This window comes from Mastigoproctus giganteus, chromosome 9 (genome assembly GCF_048544385.1).
Source record: "Mastigoproctus giganteus isolate SK-2022 chromosome 9, ASM4854438v1, whole genome shotgun sequence".
NCBI classification, from domain to species: Eukaryota; Metazoa; Arthropoda; class Arachnida; order Uropygi; family Thelyphonidae; genus Mastigoproctus; species Mastigoproctus giganteus.
The window spans coordinates 63,895,443-63,920,380 of NC_143583.1; the positions used below are offsets into that span (position 1 = coordinate 63,895,443).

General features: G+C 38.7%; 1 protein-coding gene across 1 annotated transcript in view; it reads left to right on the top strand.

Annotated features, from left to right (window-relative positions):
- mgl (low-density lipoprotein receptor-related protein megalin) overlaps positions 1-24,938 on the top strand; it is a 1,043,262-nt gene that overhangs the window by 921,448 nt on the left and 96,876 nt on the right. Inside the window, exons 70-72 of the mRNA XM_090381453.1 lie at positions 5,946-6,074; positions 9,188-9,341; positions 14,701-14,847. Of these exons, the coding sequence (XP_090237579.1) occupies positions 5,946-6,074; positions 9,188-9,341; positions 14,701-14,847 (430 nt within the window). The remainder of the gene's footprint in view (positions 1-5,945; positions 6,075-9,187; positions 9,342-14,700; positions 14,848-24,938) is intronic.

Below are 24,938 nucleotides of genomic sequence, written 5' to 3' on the forward strand. Positions count from 1 at the left end.
TAGTGGCTGCTATGGCAGCACAGTATATGGCTGTGTGGATAGCCTCCAGCATTGCACCATTGTTGTCAAGGTAATGTGGCATTATTTGCCGATTGAGGTGGTCTGTTACTCTCCACAGGATTTTATTTGGCCTCTGCTTAGGTATCACATGGGTTCTTGTGGGGTCCATTTCTTCGAATTCTGTTAGGGCCTTCTTCAATGCACCTTCTGTTCTGGATAGAATGATGCCGTCTCTTTACACTTCAGCTATTCTGGGTTGTATTTCTTCTTGCTGTTCCTCCTCTGGTTTTCTATATTGACCATATTCTTTGTGCTTTGTAGCAGATTGCTGACATCCTGCTTGATTTTTTCCAAGATAGCAGGAGCTATTAGGTTCTTCGTGACGATGGTATCTTCTCTGGTCTGCTAATCGCTGTTCGGTGACCTGAATATGTGGGTATCATTCTAACCACTTGGTATATAGTCACGATCTGTTCATTGTCATATTGGTCTCTAGCCTGGTTATTTCATAGTATGCTCGCATGATGTATGTATGTATTCATTTCAATGCTCCACTTCATTCGTTGCCATTTTCTTCCTTCTTGGGTGGTCACTAGCGCAGTTGCACAGGAAACACTTCCAGTTGGTGAGGGTGGATGGTCTTGCCATTCTCTTGTGGTAGCCTTACGGGGGACAGCGCCACATGCTTCACTGTCTTGCTCAGGAGACTGTCTCCAACTTTTTGAACCTACCCCTCTGCCTAAGGCCTGAACGCGAGTGACTTTATCCTGCGCCACACTCGATGCAGTATGAATAATATTTATCTGCGACATCATCCATCTATGGAGGTGGACGTGTTTAGCTTCGGCTAAACAAGCATTATTATTATTATTATTATTGCTGCTCATATTATTTCTCCCTGATTGGGGGTTCCACCTCATGATGAGTATTGCTACCAAGAACACAGGGTGGTTGTTGTTGTTTGATTTGTAGCAGCATTAGCAACTAAGGCCATATTGCTCCAGGGATATGCGGTGGTCATTCCTTGACCTTTCCGCATCCTCGGTATTTGGTGGTCACGGGCTCGAACCCCAGTCTAATCAAGAAGCATGTGCTACGCACTGGTGCTCCTGCCCACCTGGCTACGGAGGCGCCTGGGGTGGTTGGTGTCATGTCTAATGTTACTGTTGGTCGAGGAACTCTCTGACAATTGTACAGGTGTTCAGGATTGCAACTTTCTGGAGTTCCTTGTAGGTGTTCACTGGAAGACCTATTGCTGCCAGGCTGTTATGTAGGGTCTTTGGCACCATACCTGTGGTTGACACGATGATCGGTATGGTCGTTACTTGTTGCATATGCACATCTCTTTGATTTCCTGTCTTAGGTTTGTGTACTTCCTGATTTTTTACCAATGGGTTTTCTCTAGGTTGACAGTGTTAGGCACTGCAATTTCAACCAGATAGGTAGCCTTTTCCTTCTTGTCCACAAGGGTTATGTCCAGTCTGTTGTGCGGGATTGTCCTATCCGTTATTATGGCCCGGTACAGCTTGTGGGTTGGGGCCTCTAGTACTGCCTGGGGTTTGTACTTGTAGAACGGTACACTTTCTTCGATCAACTGGTATTTCCTTGCTAGAAGGAGAGACTGCTTCTACAGGGATGGGATACACTTAAATAGAAACGGTGCAAGAATATTTGCTGATGCTATCGAGGCAGAGTTAGGTGGGTCGGAAAGTTGCTGCTTGGGGGGATACATGAACTAATAGATTAACAGTAGTCGCTGGCAGAGGTGGAAGTGATTCTTGCACGGCTTCTATTGAAATGCATTTGAGCAGCACCCTGGAAAGCAAGGCAATGGGGATTTCCAGGACTGCTGGGAGTCATAGTGGAACAAGTAAATACATGGGCTGTGTTAGGGTAACTAAGAGTAGAAACAGGTGCATGTATACTTGCATGTACACCAATGCTAGGAGTATAACTAATAAATTTTTTGATGAGCTTGAAGTGCAAATTAATACATCAAAGGCAGATATCAGAGACGTGGTGTCACGCAGACATAAGAAGTGCAAAATTGGAATTTGGGGAGTACAATGTGTACAGAAAGGATAGACAGGACAGGAAGGGAGGAGGGGTTATGCTGTTAGTTAAGAAACACATAAAATCTAAGGAAGTGCATCCAATTGATGTTGGTGGACAATGCAATGTTGAGTCTGTGTGGTGTGACATAAGCACTGGGAAAGGAAAAATGAGAGTAGGTGTGTGTTATAAGCCTAATGAATCTGATGAGTATAATGAGCAATTGTGCAGAGAAATAGAGTGGGCCAGTAAATCAGTGTCTTATAATGGGGGATTTTAATTTCCCAGAGATTGACTGGAATTTGTGGGTTGGTCACTCACACACTAGCAAGGCTTTTGTGGATTTATTGGATGATTGTTTTCTACATCAGCATGTTTAGGAGGCAACTAGAGTAATACTCTTGGTCTGATTATCAGTAGTGACTCTTCATGCATTAAGAATCTGCAGATAAAGGAACCACTAGGTGGCAGTGATCACAATGTGCTGAAGTTGGATTTACTCAAAGAGGTAACTACCATCAGGGGTTAAGGGAAGGGTATTTACTTTTCTAAAGGTGACTACAGTGGTCTGAGACAGTATTTAAATTCTATACGGTGGGACCAACTGATGATGTTACCAACAGCAAATTCAAAATGTATGCATTCGAAGAAATATTCTTGGAAGCTACTAGGCTTTTCATACCAATGAAGAAATATTGTTCAAGATTTAGGCCTAAGTGGATGTCAGATGAACTAATTAGACATGTGGCAGAGAAGAAAAATGCATGGGATACATATAAATTAACAGACGACACAGAAGCCTATGATAGATATAAGCTGGTCTTTAACCAAGTCACAAAGGAGGTTAGGCAGGCAAAGGCAGATTATAAGAAATCTTTGGCAAAGGATGCAAAGAAAACAGCACAGAGTTCTTTACTTATGTAAACTCTAGAAGAAAGATGATGAATCATTAGCATTAGCATTAGTAGAGGCACTTGATGCAAGAAAGCAAGCTTATGCAGCATCAGCCAAAAAAAAAAAAATAAATAAATAAAAAATAACCACTTCCACTTCACCCCTCTGTTCATTCGAAATACCTGTCCAGCTGAACCTTAAACTTATTTAAGCTATCAACTTCCACGACATGGAGTGGAAGTCTATTCCACCAACCAACCACCCGCTGGCTAAAGGCAAATTTCCTCACATCTATCCTACATCTGTCTTTTCTCAATTTGAATTTATGCCCTCTCAGGTGATTATTCTGAGCAAGAGGAAGAATCCCATCAGCATTGAGCATGCTCAAACCATTCAAGGCCTTATACACCTCTATCAGATTACCTCGCTGGTGCCTAGTCCCCAGACACTGTAATTTGCAAAACTTAAGCCTTTCTTCGTAAGAGCACCCCTTTGTTTCATTCACTAATCTTGTTGCCCTTCTCTGTACTCGTTCCAGCATCTCTACATCCTTCTTGAAATGAGGCCTCTAGACCTGTATACAGTACTGTAGGTGTGGCCTGACCATTGCCTTATACATGGGAATAATCACCTCCTTATCCCTGCTAGAAAAGTTCCTATATATCATCGACAATACACCATGAGCTACTCTTGCAGGCCGTCTGTACTGCTCAGAAAACTTTATATCTGCCTTCACAACCACCCGCCACGTCCCTTTCATTCTTTACCACTGTCAGTGTAGTACCACAGAGTTGATACATTGCTCTGGGGTTGCTGTTTCCCATATGTAGTACTTTACATTTGTCAATGTTAAACTTCATTTGCCACCTCTCAGCCCATCTGCTCAACTTTTCCATATCCTGTTGCAGTAGCATAATGTCAGTAGTGTCCTTGACAACCCTGCCAACCTTCGTATCGTCTGCAAACTTGGACATTAAGCTTGATATACCATCATCAATATCATTTATAAATTCAGAAAACAGCAATGGACCCAACACTGAACCCTGAGGGACTCCACTAATAACATTAGTCCACGATGAGCAGTGTCCATTGATTACCACTCTCTGTCTTCTACCCCTCAACCAACCCTTCATCCATAGCAGCAATTTGCCTCCAATGCCACACTGCTCCAACTTGTGCAGCAGTCTTCCATGTGCAACAGTATCAAAAGCCTTTTCTAAGATCCAAGTATATAATATCAAAGTTATTCCCTGCATCCAGTTCTTTTGTGACTGCATCATAGTATCCAATCAAATTGGTCAGGCAAGACTTCCCCTTAACAAAACCATGCTGTGTCTGAGCTATAACTGAAGTCTTGTCTAGATGATCCTGCAGTGCTTCTTTAACCAGTGCCTCCATTAATTTTCCAGGAACAGAAGTTACACTCACAGGTCTATAATTACTTGTGTCACCCTTTGATCCTCCTTTGTGAATTGGGGTCACATTTGCACATCTCCAGTCCATGGGTACTTCCCCTGAGTCCAAGGAAGCTCTCATAATTATGGCTAAGGGTTTGCTTACTTCCTTTGCTGCCTCCTTTAATATAACTGGATAGATCCCATCCACCCCGGGTGCCTTTCTTGTGTTTATCTTCAACAATTTCTCCTCCACTTTACTCTCAGTTATTACAAGATTCTCTAGCTTACTGCCAGAGTTGAATACACCTCTGGCATTCCCCTCGCTGAATAACTCCTCATGTGTGAATGTCGATGCAAAATATTCATTCAGTTTGTTAGCTACCTGAGCAGGATCATCAACAGTTGACCCATCGATATCAAGTGGACCAATCTGATTCATCCCCTTCCTTCTAGAGTTTACATAAGTAAAGAACTCTTTGCTGTTTTTCTTTGCATCCCTTGCCAAAGATTTCTCGTAATCTACCTTCGCCTGCCTAACCTCCTTTGTAACTTGGTTTCAGATCAACTTGTATCAATTATAGGCTTCTGTGTCACGTGTTAATTTGTATGTATCCCATGCATTTTTCTTCTCTGCCATATGTCTCATTAGTTCATCTGACATCCACTTAGGCCTAAATCTTGAACAATATTTCTTATTTGGTATGTAAAGCCTAGTAGCTTCCAATATAAGTTCTTTGAATGCTTCCTATTTTGAATTTGCTGTTGGTAACATCATCAGTTGGTCCCACTGTATAGAATTTAAATACTGTCTTAGACCATCGTAGTCGCCTTTACAAAAGCAATAACCCTTCCCTTTATCTCTGATGGTAGTTACCTCTTTGAGTAAATCCCACTTCAGCACACTGTGATCACTGCCACCTAGTGGTTCATTTACCTGCAGATTCTTAATGCATGAAGAATCACTAAATCCTTCCTATCATGGAATTTTGTTCTCACATCTGTGCTGATGCCCCAAAAACCACTCTTAGGCTTCTACAGTCTCTCCAGTCTGTCTCATAGATGTTCAGTTTCTTTTGCATGCCTGTTTTTTTTGTTTTTTTTTTTTTTTTTGATACTTCCATAGGCACTATTCTTTTGAATTGGCATCTCTAATTTCTCTACTCTCTTCCAAACTAGTCTGAACACATTCTGTAACCATTCGATATCCTTTCACTGTCCCCAACTCCAAACTCACATTACCAACTTTTTTCTTCCCCATGTATCCCTTCTAATTCTGCTTTCTGGAACAACATTGCTTTACATGTATTTCCCAAAAATTGCAATCTACAGAAATTCAAATATGATGTTATCAAGTATCATCTGTGTTTTAATCTTCAACCAACATAATACAAAGCAGTATAAGTTCTAATAAATAAATAAATATTTATTATAAATGCAACATATTTATTAATAAATAAATAAATAAATAAATATGTTACATTATAAATTCTATAATAAAATTGTTACATTTTAAATGCTATAATAAAACTGTTACATTATAAATGCTATAATAAAACTGTTACATTATAAATACTATAATAAAACTGTTACTTACATTTTTAGGGCCACCTCCAGTTATAATGTTTGCTTCTGGTCCAGATGTACGTGCATTTGACCTAAGCAGAGAACACCAGTTTCCTGTCATAGCAGGTGAAAGTCGTGTACAATCTATTGATTATGATCCTGTAAAAGGTAATGCTTCAACATTGTATGTTTATGTTAATGCTATCTATATGCAATTTCTAATTTTGTTGTTTAAAACTGTATTTAATTTCTCTAATACTTAAAATTATTAGATTAAATTAGCACAAAAGTGTTATTATTTGTAAGTCAGGGTTAGTTTAGGTAGTGGTACCTCTGTGATTTATAGGTTGTGATTAATTTAGATAGTAGCACATCTATAATGGTGGAATATTCTGAGTTGTACATTCGCCTCATACTTTTGCTGTGACAAATAATTTTGCAATGCAATACCGGCAGAATTACTTAACAAGTACAGGTCACTGTTGAAAAAAAGCCATGAATTTGGGTTGAATTTGAAAGTGTCTGCAATTCTGCCCAGACACGATAGGAGGGAGTATATGATGAGAGCCTTGTCAATCAATTCGGCCCTGGAAAGGTTGTACAAGGCTCAAGGGTAAAAAATTTTTTTCACCCTGGTCTGTACTTGTTAACAGAAGGGACTGCTTCTACAGGGATGGGATACACTTAAATCGAAAGGGTGCAAGAATTTTTTTTTTTTTTTTATATGAACCCCAAACACGAGAGGTATTAGAACCTATAGTACTTAGTACCGTGCTTGGGTTGGAGGTTGAGTAGACGAAAGAAGATATTTGTTGACATTGGACTTGAACTTCTGTAGACTGTAATTTTCAGGAAATACGTATGAAGGAAGGTTGTTTCAGAAAACGGCGGTTGAATGAATAAATGAGGAAGATGAAAAGTTGGTTCTGTGGGTTTGAAGTTGGACAGTAAATGGATGTTGGCTGGTGGCGGCACGTGTTCGGACTGTTTTGAAAGAGAGAGCGGGAATTATAGAAGCCAATTCAGAAGAACAGTGCCCATGGAAGTATCTGTAGAAGAGGCATGCAGCAGAAACAGTACATCTATGAGAAAGCGAGTGGAGAGACTCTGTTAGAGATGAATCATTAATTAACCTAACTGCCCTCTTCTGAATGGAATCAAGAAGCCTGAGAGAGGTTTTGGGGGCACCACCCCAGATGTGGGAACAATATTCCATGGCAGGGTGGATTTCCGATTTATACAGAGTGAGCAGCTGTTTGGAAGAAAAGTAACGGATAGAGCGAAAGAAAAAACCAAGTTTTTTAGATGCAGAGAAAGCAATATTTGTAATGTGCTTGTGCCAAGAGAGATTAGAAGTCAGGGTAATCCCCAAAAGAGATATATCATTTTGCCTAGAAATCGGAGAGTCACTAAAGAGAAGCACAGGAGCAGAAGAATCCTTTTTGCGAGATATAAGACAAGACTGAGTTTTAGAAGGGTTGAAATCAACTAAGTTGTCTTTGCCCCACTGGAGAATTACCTGAAGATTGGCACATAAGGAATTGGTACCAGATTTTCGAGAAGTTAAAGCTGATTGAGCAGGACAAGGTTTCTCAAAATGGAAAGTTGAATGCAATGTGCTATCATCGGCAAAACTATGGATAGGATTTCCAATCAATGGAAGAAGGTCATTAATATACAAGCAAGAGGAAAGAGTGGGGGATAGAACTGAACCTTGGGGGACACCGACATTAGTGGAGAAGTTAGAAGACAGAGAGCCATCTACCATCACCCTCAGTGAGCGATCAGAGAGTAAACTGGATAACCAATTACTAAAAACAGTTGGCAAACCATAAGATGGAAGCTTGTTTAGAAGACCTTTATGCCAAACACGATCAAAAGCCTTTGAGATGTCAAGAGCAACTACTTGTGTTTCACCGAACCTTTCCATTGAATTAGTCCATAAATGGATAACATAAGCCAGAATATCACCAGTGGATAGACACTGACGGAATCCATACTGGCGATCGTTGATCAGATGGAAGGTTTCTAGGTAGTTTAAGAGTTGGCGGTTAATTGATTTCTCCATTACTTTAGAAAGAGTAGAAGTAATTGCAATGGGACTATAATTGGATGGGAGGGATTTGTCACCCTTTTTAGGAACTGGCTGGATATGAGCAAATTTCCAAGCAGAAGGAAAACACCTTTGGAATAAGAAAGTGAAAAAAGGCGGCAAAGAACAGGAGTAAGTTCAGGAGCACAGGTTTTAAAAACAAGTGGAGAAATGCTATCAAGACCTGGAGCTTTCTTAGCATCAAGATTTGTCAAAAATCCTTGTGACATCCTTTTGACGGAAGACCACAGGAGGCATTGAAGGAGGTTCAATAGTTCCAATTCAGTATTAACTGAATTAACTCAGTGAATTAGCTTATTTATTTATATGCTAATATATATGAATAAAATTCATTGTATTCTCTTTGGGTTCTGAGCAAAATCTAAATTGTCTCATTGAAGTTAAGGTTGACAACGTTGTACTTTGGTGGTCTGGGAAGATGGGCAAGGGTACTGAGTATACTGTACTCATCTCCCCACACGATGCAGTTGGAAAATGCAATTAATTGGACTGGGCAATCCAGTTTCACTCTTCCACTGTCCAATGGTTCTACTCCTATGTCTATTGTAGGCACATTTGTGAAATAGCCATCAGAAGAGATACTCAGAGAGACTTTTGACTGCGATAGCCCAACCATGCTAGTGTCTGATGCACGAGTCTTGTTGAAATAGGTTTTGCCACTCTTGTGTTGTATTGTGCAGTCAGCTGCTCATCTGTTTTACTGAACACCACACATCCTTCTCTTGTCCCTTTGTTGAACATGTAGCCTTGCATTAGAGATCTCTGACTGGCAGTTCATTTAAGGTTGACCTACTCTTAATACATGGGAAACATGACAGAACAAGTGCAGCTGTGTCTGAGATATTCACTCACACTAATCTGACGCTGACAATTCCCTGCTGGATCTCAGTTCGATCATGTCTAATGCTGATTTTTAGTGTGGAACACTGGTCCACTAAATTTATAGTATTGGGCTTTGCCCTTTTACAGTGAAATATGTGGCATGGGTAGTAACAGATGGTACCTACAAAGTCTCAGTTGGGAATGTTCCTAATGAAAAGAAATAATGAGTGCATGTGCTTAAAAGTAAATTAATGTTAAAAGTTTTTTCTCTATGAATTCAGTTACTACGAGCTCTGAATATTAGCCTTTTATATATATATATATATAATTTTGATTTTCTTTGCAGAAATGTTATATTGGACTGACACCTCTGAGAAAACTATTAAGCGATCCTTTATTCCAAGTCCTGGCCATCCAAATGAAAGTAGTGGATATCCTCAAAACCTTGAACTTAAGGGCTTAACTAAGCCTACAACTCTGGCTGTTGACTGGGTTGCAGGGTAATGCTAATCTTAAATTTAATTATATTGTAGTTTATAGACCAACATTAATATTGATAAATTAAAAATATTTACTAAGTATAGATAGATAGTTATATATGAAAAAACAAATATTGAATCTGAAAGTTACACTGGTGGCCAAATACTTTTTCAGACTTTGAATATAAGCATTATAAAACAATCCAGTTGCTTTATTTAAAATACTGGTCTTGAACCCTCTCAGCAGAAAGTTTCCATGCAGGAAACTTTCTGCACAATTTTAAAAATTCCATGAAAAGACTTTATACATAAATAAATACTTTTAAAGATTAATGTATTCTTAATATTTTGAGTTAATTGCCCACTACAATAGTAACATTATAGTAAAAATCATAATAATAATAAATTTAAAATCAAATTTTTTTTTTAAATTGTAAAAAAAATTGCAAATAAAATAAAAAACTTTTTATTTTATCAATGCAATAATATCCTCTGCTTTTATTTATGTATTATTTGATTTGGTTTTGTCAAATTCTGGATCTGAATTCCAAAGAAAATTTTCAATTTTGGCTTTTCTGATCTCAAACTAGACAACCGAGATCAGCAGGTGTGGTCTTCATCTACAGGTAGTTGGAAACACAGATAAGAAATGATAAAATGTAGTAGAAAAATTTCAAGACAATTTGTACATTACTGGACAAATTGCTTGAAGTGACCTTCAAAATAATATACCATTAAATATGTAATCCCCAGCAAGGATTACTTGCTTTTGAGAATGTTAAATACTCAAATACAGAGTAACTCTCAGAATTTCACAACTTATTTTAACTATAAATCTGATTGTATTATCACCTATCTTTAAAATGATATTTGTCATATAAAAAATTTTAATGATTGCACATACTTGACAACTTTTTTTGTCATTTAACCATACATTAACTACTTCATGCAATACATGTCCATTTGCAGCTTGTTTCTCTCTCTCTCTCTCTCTCTCTGCGCCTCCGTAGCCAGGTGGGAAGGAGCAGCAGTGCGTAGCACATGCTTCTTGATTAGACAAATACAGAGGATGTGGAAAGGTTAGGAAATGACCACCACATATTCCTGGAGTAATATGGCCTTAGTTGCTAATGCTCCTAATAAAAAATAAAAAATAAAAAAAACCAAACCCCTCTCTCTCTCTCTCTCTCTCTCTCTCTCTCTCTCTCTCTCTCTCTCTCTCTCTCTCTCTACACACACACAAGCAAGAAATAAAGAATACCACTAAAGAAGTTTAGAAGCATAGAATAACCACCAGTGCTAGTCCTGCAACTCACCCACACCCATCCAAAGGGTCTTGCTGTGCTATAATTCCCTTCTACCTGCTTCCAAGGAAGACTCCTGTCAAGAAACAATTTTCAGCAGAATTTTATTTCATACCACTCATCACAGCCAACTCATTCATTTCACAAATATACATGTTATCAGTTCCAATCTCAGTTATGCCCATTTCCACCTGCAATCCTGCCAAGCCCCACTTTTTCTAACAGAATCTCATTTGCTAGTTGCCTCAACCACTATTTATTACTGTTATCTGAATTATTTGCTCCATGGTTCCTTTCACTTCATAGGTGACACCACATGCATATATCCGCTCTGATAGTCTTTGTCTCAGACAAAGAATATCAATATCAAATTGGGAATCTCCTTTGGCTTATAAAATATCTCTACCGTATTCTGTCAAATTCATCCATTGCCTCCTATAATTCTCCCAATTCCACTAATCACTTGGAACCTTTTTGACTTCCTTCAATCTAACTTTATTAAAAATGAGTAAATTTTCTGGTCGAATTTTAATGTTCACAACTCCAGTTGGCTTCAGTTTTCTAGTTATGCTGCTGGTGTGGTCAGTCAAATTTCAAATTTTCCTATCATGGAATATTGTTCCTACATCTGGGGTAGTGCCCCCAAACCCCTCTCAAGCTTCTGGACCCTTCAGAAGAGGGCAGTAAATTAATGGCATATTGCTTAAAAAGCTTAAAAAGTCTCTCTCTCTCTCTCTCTCTCTCTCTCTCTCTCTCTCTCTCTCTCTCTCTCTCTCTCTCTCTCTCATAGATGTTCAGTTCTATTTTATTCTTTTTCTGTAGGTACTTCCGTAGGCACTGTTCTTCTGAACTGGCATCTTTAATTCCTCCACTCTCCTCCAAACCAGTCAAAACCTGCTGCAATCAGTCAGCATCAATTCACTGTCCAACTGCAAACTCACAGAACTAACTTTTCCCATCTGATTTCTGGAATAACCTTCTTTACTGGTGTTTCTCAAAAATTACAGTCTACATAAATTCAAGTCAGCAAATCACTTCTGCCTTTTCAGCCTTTGATCTATGCATGGTACGCCGACCGGGCTAGCCGGGTGGGTAAAGTGCCTACCTGGCAACCCAAAGGTCGCAGGTTCGATTCCCTCCTCGGGCTTGGATCAAAGTACTGCAAAAACCTTGGGAGGTGTATTATGGCCACAGAAGCCGATGCGCCAACAACTACCAAAAAAAAAAATAAATAAATAAAAAATAAATATGCATGGTACAAAGCACTGTAGGTTGTAATATCTTTCCTGTTTGGGAATTTCATAAAAAAAAGGAAAGAAAATAAATGGCTTGTCCCCCACACAGTTTCATTTTAAGGAACAAGAGATTCAGCTGCTGGCCCAATGTGGATACTAATTGCATTGTTAGTAGTATTGTACTCTTAAAAGTTACATATGCAAAATTACTGAGTTTCACTGAGTGCACATTAAATTTTCCTGTATGCTAAATACAAAAAGAATGAGGAACTGAAGTGAAATGCAGGATTATGATGGATTAAACTATGTTATAAAGGTGGTTGGGGGGCAAAAATTTAAAGAAAAAATGTGTAAGTAGTCAAGGATCCAATACAATAACACAGCATAGCACAACACCGGAGTCTGTTTCTGTGCATAAAACTGCTGGAATGGATCAGTAGGAGGCAGAAGATGCTAATCCACAGGAGTTTATAATTCTGGATGAATTTGTGTTAGAGAAACAGAAAATAAAATATGTAGAGAAGAATGAGTGGAAAAGGACCAAAGTATGTCTATCTGGGAATAAAATAAATGATACTGTTGAATAATATCATCTTTTTAGAATCAAAACGATATTGTTATGCATGCAGGTACTAATGACTTTAAATACAGGAAATCTGAGGACTTATTTCATAGTTATTTGGTGATATTAAAATCCTATGCATAATAGGAAGGAGTTTTATGGTCCCAGTCCTATAAGTTAGTTTGTCTTGAAAAGCTCATGAGGTTACTCACCATGGTTTTCACTTTTGAAACAGTGGCGATTGTTTCACAAAAGTACTAGGTGGGGGCGAGGATACACAGACCAGTAATTTTATCATAGCTAAAGGCATGAGCAAATTCAATTCCTGCAATACTTTGAACCATCCTGTTCAGATATACAATAACTTAAACAGTAGCAGAGGTACAAGGCACCCAAAAAATTTTTTACCTCTATACAGTTCTCGTTAATACAGAAAAAACATAGCTAGCCTAGCCTAATTAATATTTATTGTTTTGCAGTTTTATCCTCCATTTTTAGGGTATCATCATTGCTTGAAAATCGATACCTACATCGGTATTTCTTCAGATTTCTGAAGAGAACGTAATCACTGAAGCCAAATCTGAACTGTAAGGCAGGTAGTTTAACTTATGGAATCTGCAGTCTCTCAGAGCAGCAATTGCTCTTTGGGACTTGTGTACAAGAGCATTGTAGCCGACCGGGCTAGCCGAGTGGGTAAAGTACCTGCCCGGCAACCCAAAGGTCGCGGGTTCGATTCCCGCCTCGGGCTTGGATCAAAGTACTGCAAAAACCTTGGGAGGTGCAATATGGCCACAGCAGCCGATGCGCCAACAACTACCAAATCAAAAAAAAAAAAAAAAAAAAAAAAACAAGAGCATTGTCATGAAGAAGCAGGACACTTCGTGTCAATTTCCCTCTTTTCTGTTGATGGCCGTTCTTAAATTGTTGAGAGAGGCAGCATAAGCATCTCCAGTGATTGTTTTCTTATGTTGTATGACTTCTTTCAAAAGAATTCCTTCAATATCCAGAAAAATTGTGGCCATGATCTTCCTGCAAGAAGGCTGAGTTCTGAATTTGTTTGGTAGTTGAACCCATAGACTCCTGTTTTGTTTCCGGATCCCAGTGATATATATGTTTCTCCGCCAATTGCAATCCTTGAAACCCTTGCAGATCTGCATCGTGCATGTAAAATTTCCTCACAAATTTGAACCATCCACTATTTCTAAAGAGGATGAGCATTCTTGGCATGCAGTGAGAACTAACCTTTGATGTGGCCAGGTTTTCATGGAAGATGGTCAGTCCTGGCCCCTCAAATATATTACATTCTCTGGCAGTCAGAGACACATTAATACATCTCTCCTGAACAACCAAGATTTCAACTTTGTTTTACATTCCTGGAGTTGTCACTTCCATTGGTCCTTCCAAGTGGGATTCATAAAGATATTATAAAAATTAGTAACTAAGGCGCATTTAGGGCTAGAGCCTCAAGCTGCCAACAAATTTAGACTATGTATATAAAGTGCTTAGCATCATAATACACAGCCATTTCTGAATAAACAGAAAATTTTTAAGGTGGCATCGTTTTAGGTTATATCTCATATTGTGAATGCCTTCACAACGAGTTGCCATGATATTGCACTACTTCGAATAAGTAACGCTTCACCTGAGGAGAAGACTAGTGTTACTTATTCTCAGATAGGTACCACCACCCAGACAGTGACGAAGGGCCAAATAGCCCTGAAACAGTGCTGTCTGGGTGGTGGTACCTATCTGAGAATAAGTAACACTAGTCTTCTCCTTAGGTGAAGCGTTACTTATTCGAAGTAGTGCAATATCATGGCAACTCGTTGTGAAGGCATTCACAATATGAGATATAACCTAAAACGATGCCACCTTAAAAATTTTCTGTTTATTCAGAAATGGCTGTGTATTATGATGCTAAGCACTTTATATACATAGTCTAAAAATTAGTAACTTAATTTCATTTTCTAAAAATTATTAACAATGTTTCCTATATAAGAGTAAGTTAAAAAAAGGGGGGGGGAATGTATTTCCTGATTAATTAATAATCATATTTAGTTTTGCTGAAGGTTTACGCAGAATAGAATTATAATTTGTTATTTTTGCTTTCTTGTATATGTATTTTTTAACATAGTAGATTTGCATGAGTTTGTATTTTAACATAGTAGATTTGCATGAGTTTGTATTTTAACATGTTAGATTTGTATTATTTGTAAAAATAGGCAAAAAAATAGATAAAAACTTAACAGAGCTTAATTTTTTTTAAAAATCAAATGCAGAAACTTGTATTGGATGGATACAGATCTTTCTAGTAGCAGACCTAAAGGACGCATTTTTGTCAGCATGCCAGATGGACGTTATCGCCATGTTGTTGTAACCCACGGACTTGAACATCCTACTTCTCTAGCCTTAGATCCTGCACTTGGGTAAGTGATATTATTAACATTTGCTTTTACTTTAGTATATTTTATCATAATTCATTAGTTAATGAATGAACTATTCAGCTGATTTGAATTAACTATATTCACAAAACTGCAAACATGAAAGGTATTAGACTCCATAGTCTTAGTACCAAGTGTGTATTGAAGGTTGAGAAGATGAAAGAAGATACTTGTTGACATTAGACTTAAATTTCTGTAAATTGTAATTTTCACAAAATACATGTGAAGGGAGGATATTCCAGAAAACAGAAGTTGAAGGAATAAATGAGGAAGAAGAAAGGTTGGTTCTGTGATTTTCAAGTTGGACAGTAAGTGGATGTTCATTGGTTGCAGCATGTGTTTGGACTGATTTAGAAGAGAGGGGGCATAATAGAAGCCAGTTGAGAAGAACAGTGTCCATAGAAGTACCTATAGAAAAAGCATGCAGCAGAAATAGAATATCTGTGAAACAGAGTGGAATGAGTTTGTAAGAGACAAGTCATTAATTAACCTAACTGCCCTCTTTTGAATGGAGTCTAGAAGCCTGAGAGAGATTTTGAGGGCACTGCTCCAGATGTGAAAACAATATTCCATGGTAGGTTGGATTTCATGTTTGTATAGAGTGAGTAGCTGTTTAGAGGAAAAGTAATGCTAAGAGCAAAAGAGAAAACCCATTTTTTTTAGATGCAGAGAAAGTAATATTCATGATATGCTTATGCTAAGAGAGAGAGATTAGAAGTCAGGATAATCCTTAATAGAGATATGTGATATTGTCTAGAAATCTCGTTGTCATCAAAGATAAACATAGAAGCAGAAGAATCCTTTTGGCAAGAGGTATAAGACAGAATTGAGTTTTAGAAGGATTGAAATTAACTAACTTGTCTTTGCCCCACTGTAGAATTACTGAGAGATCAGCATTTAAGGAATTGGTAGATGATATTTGAGAAGTTTAAGCTGTTTGTGCAGGGAAAAGTTTCTCTTCTGGAAGTTGGAATGCAATGTGCTGTCATCAGCAAAATTATGGATAAGATTTCCGGTCAACAGAAGGTGATTAATATACACGAGGAAAGGAAGGGGAGAAATAACTGAACCTTGGAGAACACCAGCAGTAGTGGAAAAGTTAAAAGACAGAGACCCATCTACTATCACCTGCATGATCGGTCAGAGAGAAAACTGGATGCCCAACTATAAAAAATGGTTGGCAAACCATAAGTTGGAAGAAGATACTTGTTGACATTAGACTTAAATTTCTGTAAATTGTAATTTTACAGAAATTTAAGTCTAATGTTAATTTCATTTTGGGCCCATAGAAGACCTGTATGCCAAACATGATCAAAAGCCTTTAAGAGCAACTGCTTGAATTTCACTAAACTTTTCCATTGAATTTGTCCATAGGTGGATAATATAAGCCAGTATATCACCAATGGATCAACACTGATGGAATCCATACTGGCGATCATTGATCAGATGGAAAGTTTCTAGATAGTTTAAGAGTTGGGTAATTGTGCAGGCAGATATGAAGTTTTCTGAGCAGTGCAGACGGTCTGCAAGAGTAGCTCATGGTGTCTTGTCAATGATATACAGGAATTTTTCTAGCAGGGATAAGGAGATTATTATCCCCTTGTATAAGGCAATGGTCAGGCCACACCTTGAGTACTGTATACAGGTCTGGAGGCCTCATTTTAAGAAGGATGTAGCACTGTTGGAACAAGTACAGAGAAGGGCAACAAGGTTAGTGAATGGAACAAAAGGGTGCTCTTATGAAGCAAGGCTTAAGTTTTGCAAATTAGTGTCTGGAGACTGGGCACCTGCGAAGTGATCTGATTGAGGTGTATAAAGCCTTGAGTGGTTTAAGCATGCTCAATGCTGATGGGATTCTTCCTCTTCCTCAGAATAATCACCTGAGAGGGCATAAATTCAAATTGAGGAAAGACAGTTGTAGGATAAGATGTGCAGAAGTTTGCCTTTAGCCAGTGGGTGGTTGATTGCTTGAACAAACTTCCATCTGTCATTGTAGAAGTTGATAGCTTAAACAGATTCAAGGCAGAACTGGACAAACATTTGGAGCGAGTGAATAGGTGAAATGAGAAAGGGGGTGTATGTTTTTTTTTTTTGGCTGACGCTATATAAGCTTGCTTTCTTGCATCATGTTCCCTTGCTAATGCTAGTTGACAGTTAATTTATTTCTCCATTACTTTAGACAGAACAGAAGTAATTGCAATGGAACAATAATTGGATATGAGGGAATTGTCACCCTTTTTAGGAACTGGCTGGATATGACCAAACTTCCAAGCAGAAGAAAATAAGAAACCTTTGGAATAAGAAATTGGAAAAAAAGTGACACAGAACAGGAGGAAATTTTGAGAACAAGTGGAGAAATAACATCAGGATCTGCAGCTTTCTTAGCATCAAGATTTGTCTAAATCCTTCTGACATCCTTTTTGATGGAAGAACACAGGAGGCATTGAATGGAGTGTACTGAGAATGGTGGGAGATGGTTTACCAAAATCAGCCTTATCTTTGACTGAAATGGCATCAGGTTTTAACAGAGGCAAGAGCAGAGATGGGCAAACTTGCAGTAGAAGCAAATTTTCTCTTTGTAGACTGTTCAAAATCAAGTGTGGACTGATTAATCACTGCTTTACAATTGTTGTGAGTTTTGGGGAAGATAGAAAATAAAACTGGAGATTTGGATGCAAGCCAATTGCAGTATGCGACATTCTTATCTTGAACCTTACACATTTATTGTAAAATCAAGGTTTAGATAAAGGATGAGATTTTAAGACAAAATGTGGAATGAAGGATTTCATCCCTACGAGAATAATTTCACTGACATGATCTGAATAAATATCAACATCAGATTTTAAACAGTAATCCATCCAAAGAAAAGAAGAATAGAAATCTTACAGATCATTCCATTTTGCATTCTTTTAATGCTAAACAACACAAGGACCACTCACCTTGACGACTGTGTACTTGGAAGGGTTGCTCGGTGAAAAGCATCGAGAGCGTTGACTGTATGGTTAGGACTGTCTGGTATTATTGTTAGTAGTGGCAACTTATGCAAGAAAGCAAGCATATATCGAATTAGCAAAAAAAAACTTCCCTTTTCACCTGCCCATCCCCTCAAACAGATTATCTAATCTTCCTTGAATTTACTCAAGCTATCCACTTCCAGAACATCAGACAGAATTTTGTTCCAGCAATCAACCACCTGTTGGCTAAAGGCAAATTTCTGAACATCTGTTCTGCAACCATCCTTCCTCAGTTTGAATTTATGCCCCAGCCATGTGCATAGTGTTAGCAACAAGGAAAATTCCCATCAGTAATTGAACTTGCTTGGGCCATTCAAAGCCTTAAACCATTGAATCAGATCGCCTCGCAGGTGCCTATTCTCTAGATGCTACAATTTGTAAAACTGAAGCTTTGTTTGGTAAGAGCACCTTTTTTTTTCCCTCTCACTAGTGTTGTTGCCCTTCTTTGTACCTCCACAGCAGCTTTACATCTTACATTGACGGCTCCAGACCTATATACATCACTCAAGATGTAGTCTAACCATTGCCTTATACAATGGAATAACCACCTGCTTGAAAATTCCTATATATCATTGACAAATCAGTGGTTTAGGGTTTAAGGCTTTGAATGGACTGAGCAAGCGCAATGCTGATGGGAATCTTTCTTGTTGCTATGAGTGTATCCAAGAGTTCGACAAGATTTTGCAGCTCCGGCGAATGCTAAGTTTTTATTTATATTTAGCCGATTTATTGACTTAATTGTTATATTAAATAATTTTCTATAAGTAGCTTTATAGTCCCAGTCAAGCTCCTTGGTTTATTTTGAAAGTTAATACTTGGTATCCGTTAATTTACCATTCATAACTTGCCATGATTGTTATAATACAGAATAGTGTAACATATCCCGAACTTGATAGCTTAAGGGTTAACATAAAACTAGATAGCAAAATACGTAGCACTGTATTAGAAATCTGTTAGCTTAGTGTAGTATTATCAATTAATCAATTAAAAATGTATTAATCTTATTAAATTCATTGTTAATTAAAATTGTACTTAAACGAATAATGACCCAGACTAGAGCAGCAAAGCAATGAGCACAAAGTAGCTAAGTACTGTGGCTCGGGGAAAAGCTGAAGGGGATGGTTCTCCAATGTATCACACTCTAAAAAAATGTGCAAAATGTGAAATGTTTGCAGACCTGTCTAGAATAGGACATGATCTAGCCAAGGAGGATGTTTTTGTGTGTGTGTGCTAGTTGCAGAGACTGTGAAGAAATTAGGTGCCAACTCAGCATTCTGATGGGCATCTCTGAGATTTTGAGGTGTACGGTAGATGCCCTTGAAGTGGGAGACCCATCAAGCTCTCAGCTGCTCAACTCAATGCCAGAGCTCACTCCATCAGGCAACACAGTGGCAATCTCCAAGACAGAATGCGCTACTCCCACAGGAGCTAGTTATTGTCAGAAGCTCTATTGTCAGGGAGACAGGGAATATATTATGCAAAAAGGAAAGATGTGACAGGACCAGTGTATGTCTGTGAGGGGCAAACGTTTATGGCGTTGTAGAGCGGACATAATCTTTTAGCATTAGCATTAGCATTAGTAGAGGCATATGATGCAAGAAAGCAAGCTTATGCAGCATCAGCAAGAGTAAAAAAAAAAAAAAACCTTTCACTTCACCCCTCCGTTCGTTCGAAACACCTGTCCAGCTGAGCCTTAAACCTTAAATTTATTTAGGCTATCAACTTCCACAATAAGGGATGGAAGTCTGTTCCACCAACCAACTACCCGCTGGCTAAAGGCAAATTTCCGCACATCTATCCTACATCTGTCTTTCCTCAATTGGAATTTATGCCCTCTCAGGTAATTATTCTGAGCAAGAGGCAGTATCCCATCAGCATTGAGCATGCTCAAACCATTCAAGGCTTTGTACAACTCTATCAGATCACCTCGCCGGTGCCTAGTCTCCAGACACTGTAATTTTCAAAACTTAAGCCTTTCTTCGTAACAGCAACCCTTCATTCCATTCACTAACTTTCTTGCCCTTCTCTGTACACACTCCAGCAGCTGTACATCCTTCTTGAAATGAGGCCTCCAGACCTGTATACAGTACTCAAGGTGAGGCCTGACCATTGCCTTATACAAGGGAATAATCACCTCCCTATCTCTGCTAGAAAAATTCCTGTATATCATTGATAAGACACCATGAGCTACTCTTGCAGCCCGTCTGCACTGCTCAGAGAACTTCATATCTGCCTGCACAATTACCCCCAGGTCCTTTTCATTCTGTGCCACTGTCAGTGCAGTACCACAGAGTTGATACGTTGCTCTGGGGTTGCTGTATCCCATATGTAGTACTTTACATTTGTCAATGTTAAACTTCATTTGCCACCTCTCAGCCCATCTGCTCAACCTTTCCAGATCTTGTTGCAGCAGCATAGTGTCAGTAGCGTCCTTAACAACCCTGCCAACCCTTGTATCGTCTGCAAACTTGGACATTAAGCTTGATATACCATCATCAATATTATTTATAAATACAGAAAACAACAATGGACCCAACACTGAACCCTGAGGGACTCCACTAATAACATTAGTCCACGATGACTGAATTCTTGTCAAGGTGATCCTGCATTGCTTCTTTAACCAGTGATTCGATTAATTTTCCTGGAACAGAAGTTAAACTCACAGGTCTATAATTATTTGTGTCAGCATTTGATCCTCCTTTGTGAATTGGGGTTACATTTGCACATCCCCAGTCTGTGGGTACCTCTCCTGAGTCCAAGGAAGCTCTCATAATTATGGTTAACGGATTGCTTACTTCCTTTGCTGCCTCCTTTAATATAACTGGATAGATCCCGTCCACCCCAGGTGCCTTTCTTGTATTTATCTTCAACAATTTCTCCTCCACTTTACTCTCAATTATTACAAGATCATCTAGCTCACTGACAGTGTTTACTTCATCTATGGCATTTCTCTTCCTGAATAACTCCTCATGTGTGAATGTAGATGCAAAATATTGATTTAGTTTGTTAGCTACCTGAGCAGGATCATGAACAGTTGAACCATCGATATCAAGTGGACCAATCTGATTCATCCCCTTCCTTCTAGAGTTTACATAATTAAAGAACTCCTTGCTGTTTTTCTTTGCATCCCTTGCCAAAGATTTCTCGTAATCTGCCTTCACCTGCCTAACCTCCTTTGTAACTTGGTTACAGATCAACTTATATCTATCATAGGCTTCTGTGTCACGTGTTAATTTATATGTATCCCATTCATTTTTCTTCTCTGCCATATGTCTCATTAGTTCATCTGACATCCATTTAGGCCTGAACCTTGAACAGTATTTCTTAGTTGGTATGTAAATCCTAGTAGCTTCCAAGATAAGTTCTTTGAATGCTTCCCATTTTGAGTTTGCTGTTGGTAACATCATCAGTTGGTCCCACTGTATAGAATTTAAATACTGTCTCAGACTATTGTAGTCGCCTTTACGAAAGCAATAACCCTTCCCTTTACCCCTGATGGTAGTTACCTCCTTGAGCAAATCCCACTTCAACACACTATGATCACTGCCACCTAGTGGTTCCTGTATCTACAGATTCTTAATGCATGAAGAATCACTACTGATAATCAGTTCAAGAGTATTGCTCCCTCTAGATGCCTCCCGAACATGCTAATTTAGAAAACAATCATCCAATAAATCCACAAAAGCCTTGCTAGTGTGTGAGTGACCAACCCACAAATTCTAGTCCATATCTGGGAAATTAAAATCCCCCATTATAAGACTCTCTGATTTACTGGCCCACTCTATTTCCCTGTACAGTTTCTTATTATACTCATCAGAGTAATTAGGCGTATAGCACACTCCTTCTCTCAATTTTGATTTCCCAATGCTTATGTCACAAACTTACTCGACACTGCACTGTCCAGCGATGTCGACTGGCTTCACTTCCTTGGATTTTATGTGTTTCTTAACTAATAGCATAACCCCTCCTCCCTTCCTATCCTGTCTATCCTTTCTGTAGACGTTGTACTCCCCAAATTCCAGTTCTGCATTACTTATATCTGTGTGATACCACGTCTCTGATATCCCAACAATATCCGCCTTTGATGCTTTGAGCAATACCTCAAATTCATCAAATTTATTTACCAAACTCCTAGCATTGGTGTACACGCAAGTATACATGCACCTGTTCTTTTTCTTAGCTATTCTAACACAACCCATGTGTTTACTTGTACCCCAGTGACTCCCAGCAGTCTCTGAAATATCCTGCATCTTATTTTCCAGTCTGCTGCCCATTCCAATAGAAGCAGTGCAAAAATCACTTTCACCTCTGCCAGTAGCTACTGTTAATCTATTAGTCCTTGTATCCCCCCAATCTAGCAGTTTTCCGACCCACCTAACACTGCCTCGATAGCATCAGCAAATATTCTTGCACCCTTTCTATTTAAGTGTATCCCATCCCTGTAGAAGCAGTCTCTCCTGTTAACAAGTACAGACCATACTGAAAAAAATTCTACCCCTTGAGCCTTGCACAATCTTTCCAGGGCCGAATTGATCGACAGGGCTCTCATCATATACTCCCTCCTATCATGTCTGGGCAGAATTGTAGACACTTTCAAATTCAACCCTAAATTTTTAAGGGCACAAAAGGTGATATTGTTGTACACGTTGGTACTAATGACCTTATGGGTAAATGATCTGCAGATTTACTAACAAGTACAGGTCAATGTTGAAAAAAAGTCATGAGTTAGGGTTAAATTTGAAAGTGTCTTCAATTCTGCCCAGATACAATAGGAGGGAGTATATGATCAGAGCCGTGTCAATTCAGCCTTATAGAGATTGTGCAAGTCTCATGGGATAGAAATTTTTTCAGTGTGGGCTGTGCTTGCTTACAGAAGAGACTGCTTCTACAGGGATGGGATATACTTAAATAGAAAGGGTTCAAGAATATTTGCTGATGCTATCAAGGCAGTGTTAGCTGAGTCAGAAAACTGCTAGCTTAGAGGGTGGCAGTTCACACACTAAAAGATTAACAGTAGCTGCAGTGAGAAGCAAAAGTGATTCTTGCATTGCTTCTATTGTAATGAGCAGTGGCCTGGAGAGCAGGTTGCTGGGAATTTCAAGAGCTGCCCAAGTAAATACATGGGCTGTGTTAGGATAATTAAGAGTAAAAACAGGTGCATGTATACTTGCATGCATACCAATTCTAGAAGTATAGTAAATAATTTGATGAATTTGAAGTGCTGACCAGGACATCAAAGGCAGATATTGTTGGGATATCAGAGACATGGTGTCACACAGATAGCAGTGCAGATTTGGAATTTAGGATTGCAATGTGTACAGAAAGGATAGACAGGACAGGAAAGGAGGAAGGGTTATGCTGTTAGTTAAGAAATACATAAAATCTAAGGAAGTGCATCTAGTCGATATGGGTGGACAGTGCAATGTTGAGTCAGTTTGGTGTGACATAAGCACTGGGAAATGGAAAATGAGAGTAGGAGTTTGTTATAGACTGAATGACTGATGAGTACAAAGAACAATTGTGCAGAGAAATACAGTGGGCCAGTAAATCAGTGCCTTGTAATGGGGGATTTTAACTTTCCAGATCTTGACTGAAACTTGTGGTTGGTCACTTGCGTGCTAGCAAGTGTTTAGTGGATATATTGGAGGATTGTTTCTTCAGCAACATGTTCAGGGGACAACCACAGGGAGTAATACTCTTGATCTGATTATCAGCAGTGATTATAAACGCATTAAGAATTTGCAGATAAAGGAACCACTGGGTGACATTGATCACAGGGTACTGATGTGGGATATACTTAAAGATGTAACTACCATCTAGGGTAAAGAGAAGGGTTTTTGTTTTCGTAAAGGTGACTACAGTGTACTCAGACAGTTTTTTAATTCTATACAGTGGGATCAACTGATGGTGTTTAAACAGCAAATTCTAAATGGGAAGCCTTCAAGGAATCTTGGAAGCTAGTAGGCTTTTCATACCAACTAAGAAAGTGTTCAAGATTTAGACCTAAATGGATGTTAAACGAACTAATTAGGCTCATGGCAGAGAAATGTGTGGGATGCATAAAAATTATCAGGTGACACAGAAGCCTATGGCAGATATAAGCTAGTCTGTAATCAAGTCACAAAGGAGGTTAGGCAATCGAAGGCAGATTACAGGAAATCCTTGGCAAAGGATGCAAGGAAATACAACAAAGACTTCTTTATTTATATAAACTCTAGAAGGAATGTTGTTGTTGTTGTTGTTTGTTAGATTTATTGGTGTATCAGCAACTTAGGCTGAAATCTACAGAAGGAATGTGATGAATCAGATTGGTCGACTTGATGTTGGTGGTTCGACTGATGATGATCCTGCTCAGATAGCTGACAAACTGAATGAGTATTTTGCATCTACATTCACAAATGAGGAATTCTGTAAGAAAGAGGAGGACAATAGTTTACTAAACTCTAACAGGGAGCTAAATGATTTTGAAAAAACGGAGAGCAAAGTGGAGGAGAAATTGTTGATGTTAAACATAAAAAATGTACCTGGGGTGGATGGAATCTATCCAGTTATATTAAAGGAGGCTGCGAGGAACATTAGCAAACTCCTAGTCATAATTATGAGAGCATCTTTAGATTCAGGGAAGGGCCCCATGGGCTGGAGATGTGCAAATGTATCCCCAATTCATAAAGGAGTTTCAGAGGGTGACACAAATAATTATAGACCTGTTAGTTTAACTTCTGTTCCTGGAAAAATAATGGAGTCACTGGTTAAAGAAGTGATGCAGGATCACCTAGACAAGACTGCAGTAATAGTTCAGTCACAGCATGGGTTTGTAAAGGGGATATCTTGTCTGAACTATTTGATTGGATACTATGATGTGGTCACAAAGCAACTGAATGCAAAAAATAATTTTGATATGATATACTTTGATTTCAGAAAAGTTTTTGATACTGTTGCACATGGAAGACTGCTTTACAAATTAGAACAGTATGGCATTAAGGGCAAGTTGCTACAATAGATAAAGGGATAGTTGAGTTGGAGATGGCAAAGAGTGGTAATAAATGGACACTACTCTATGTG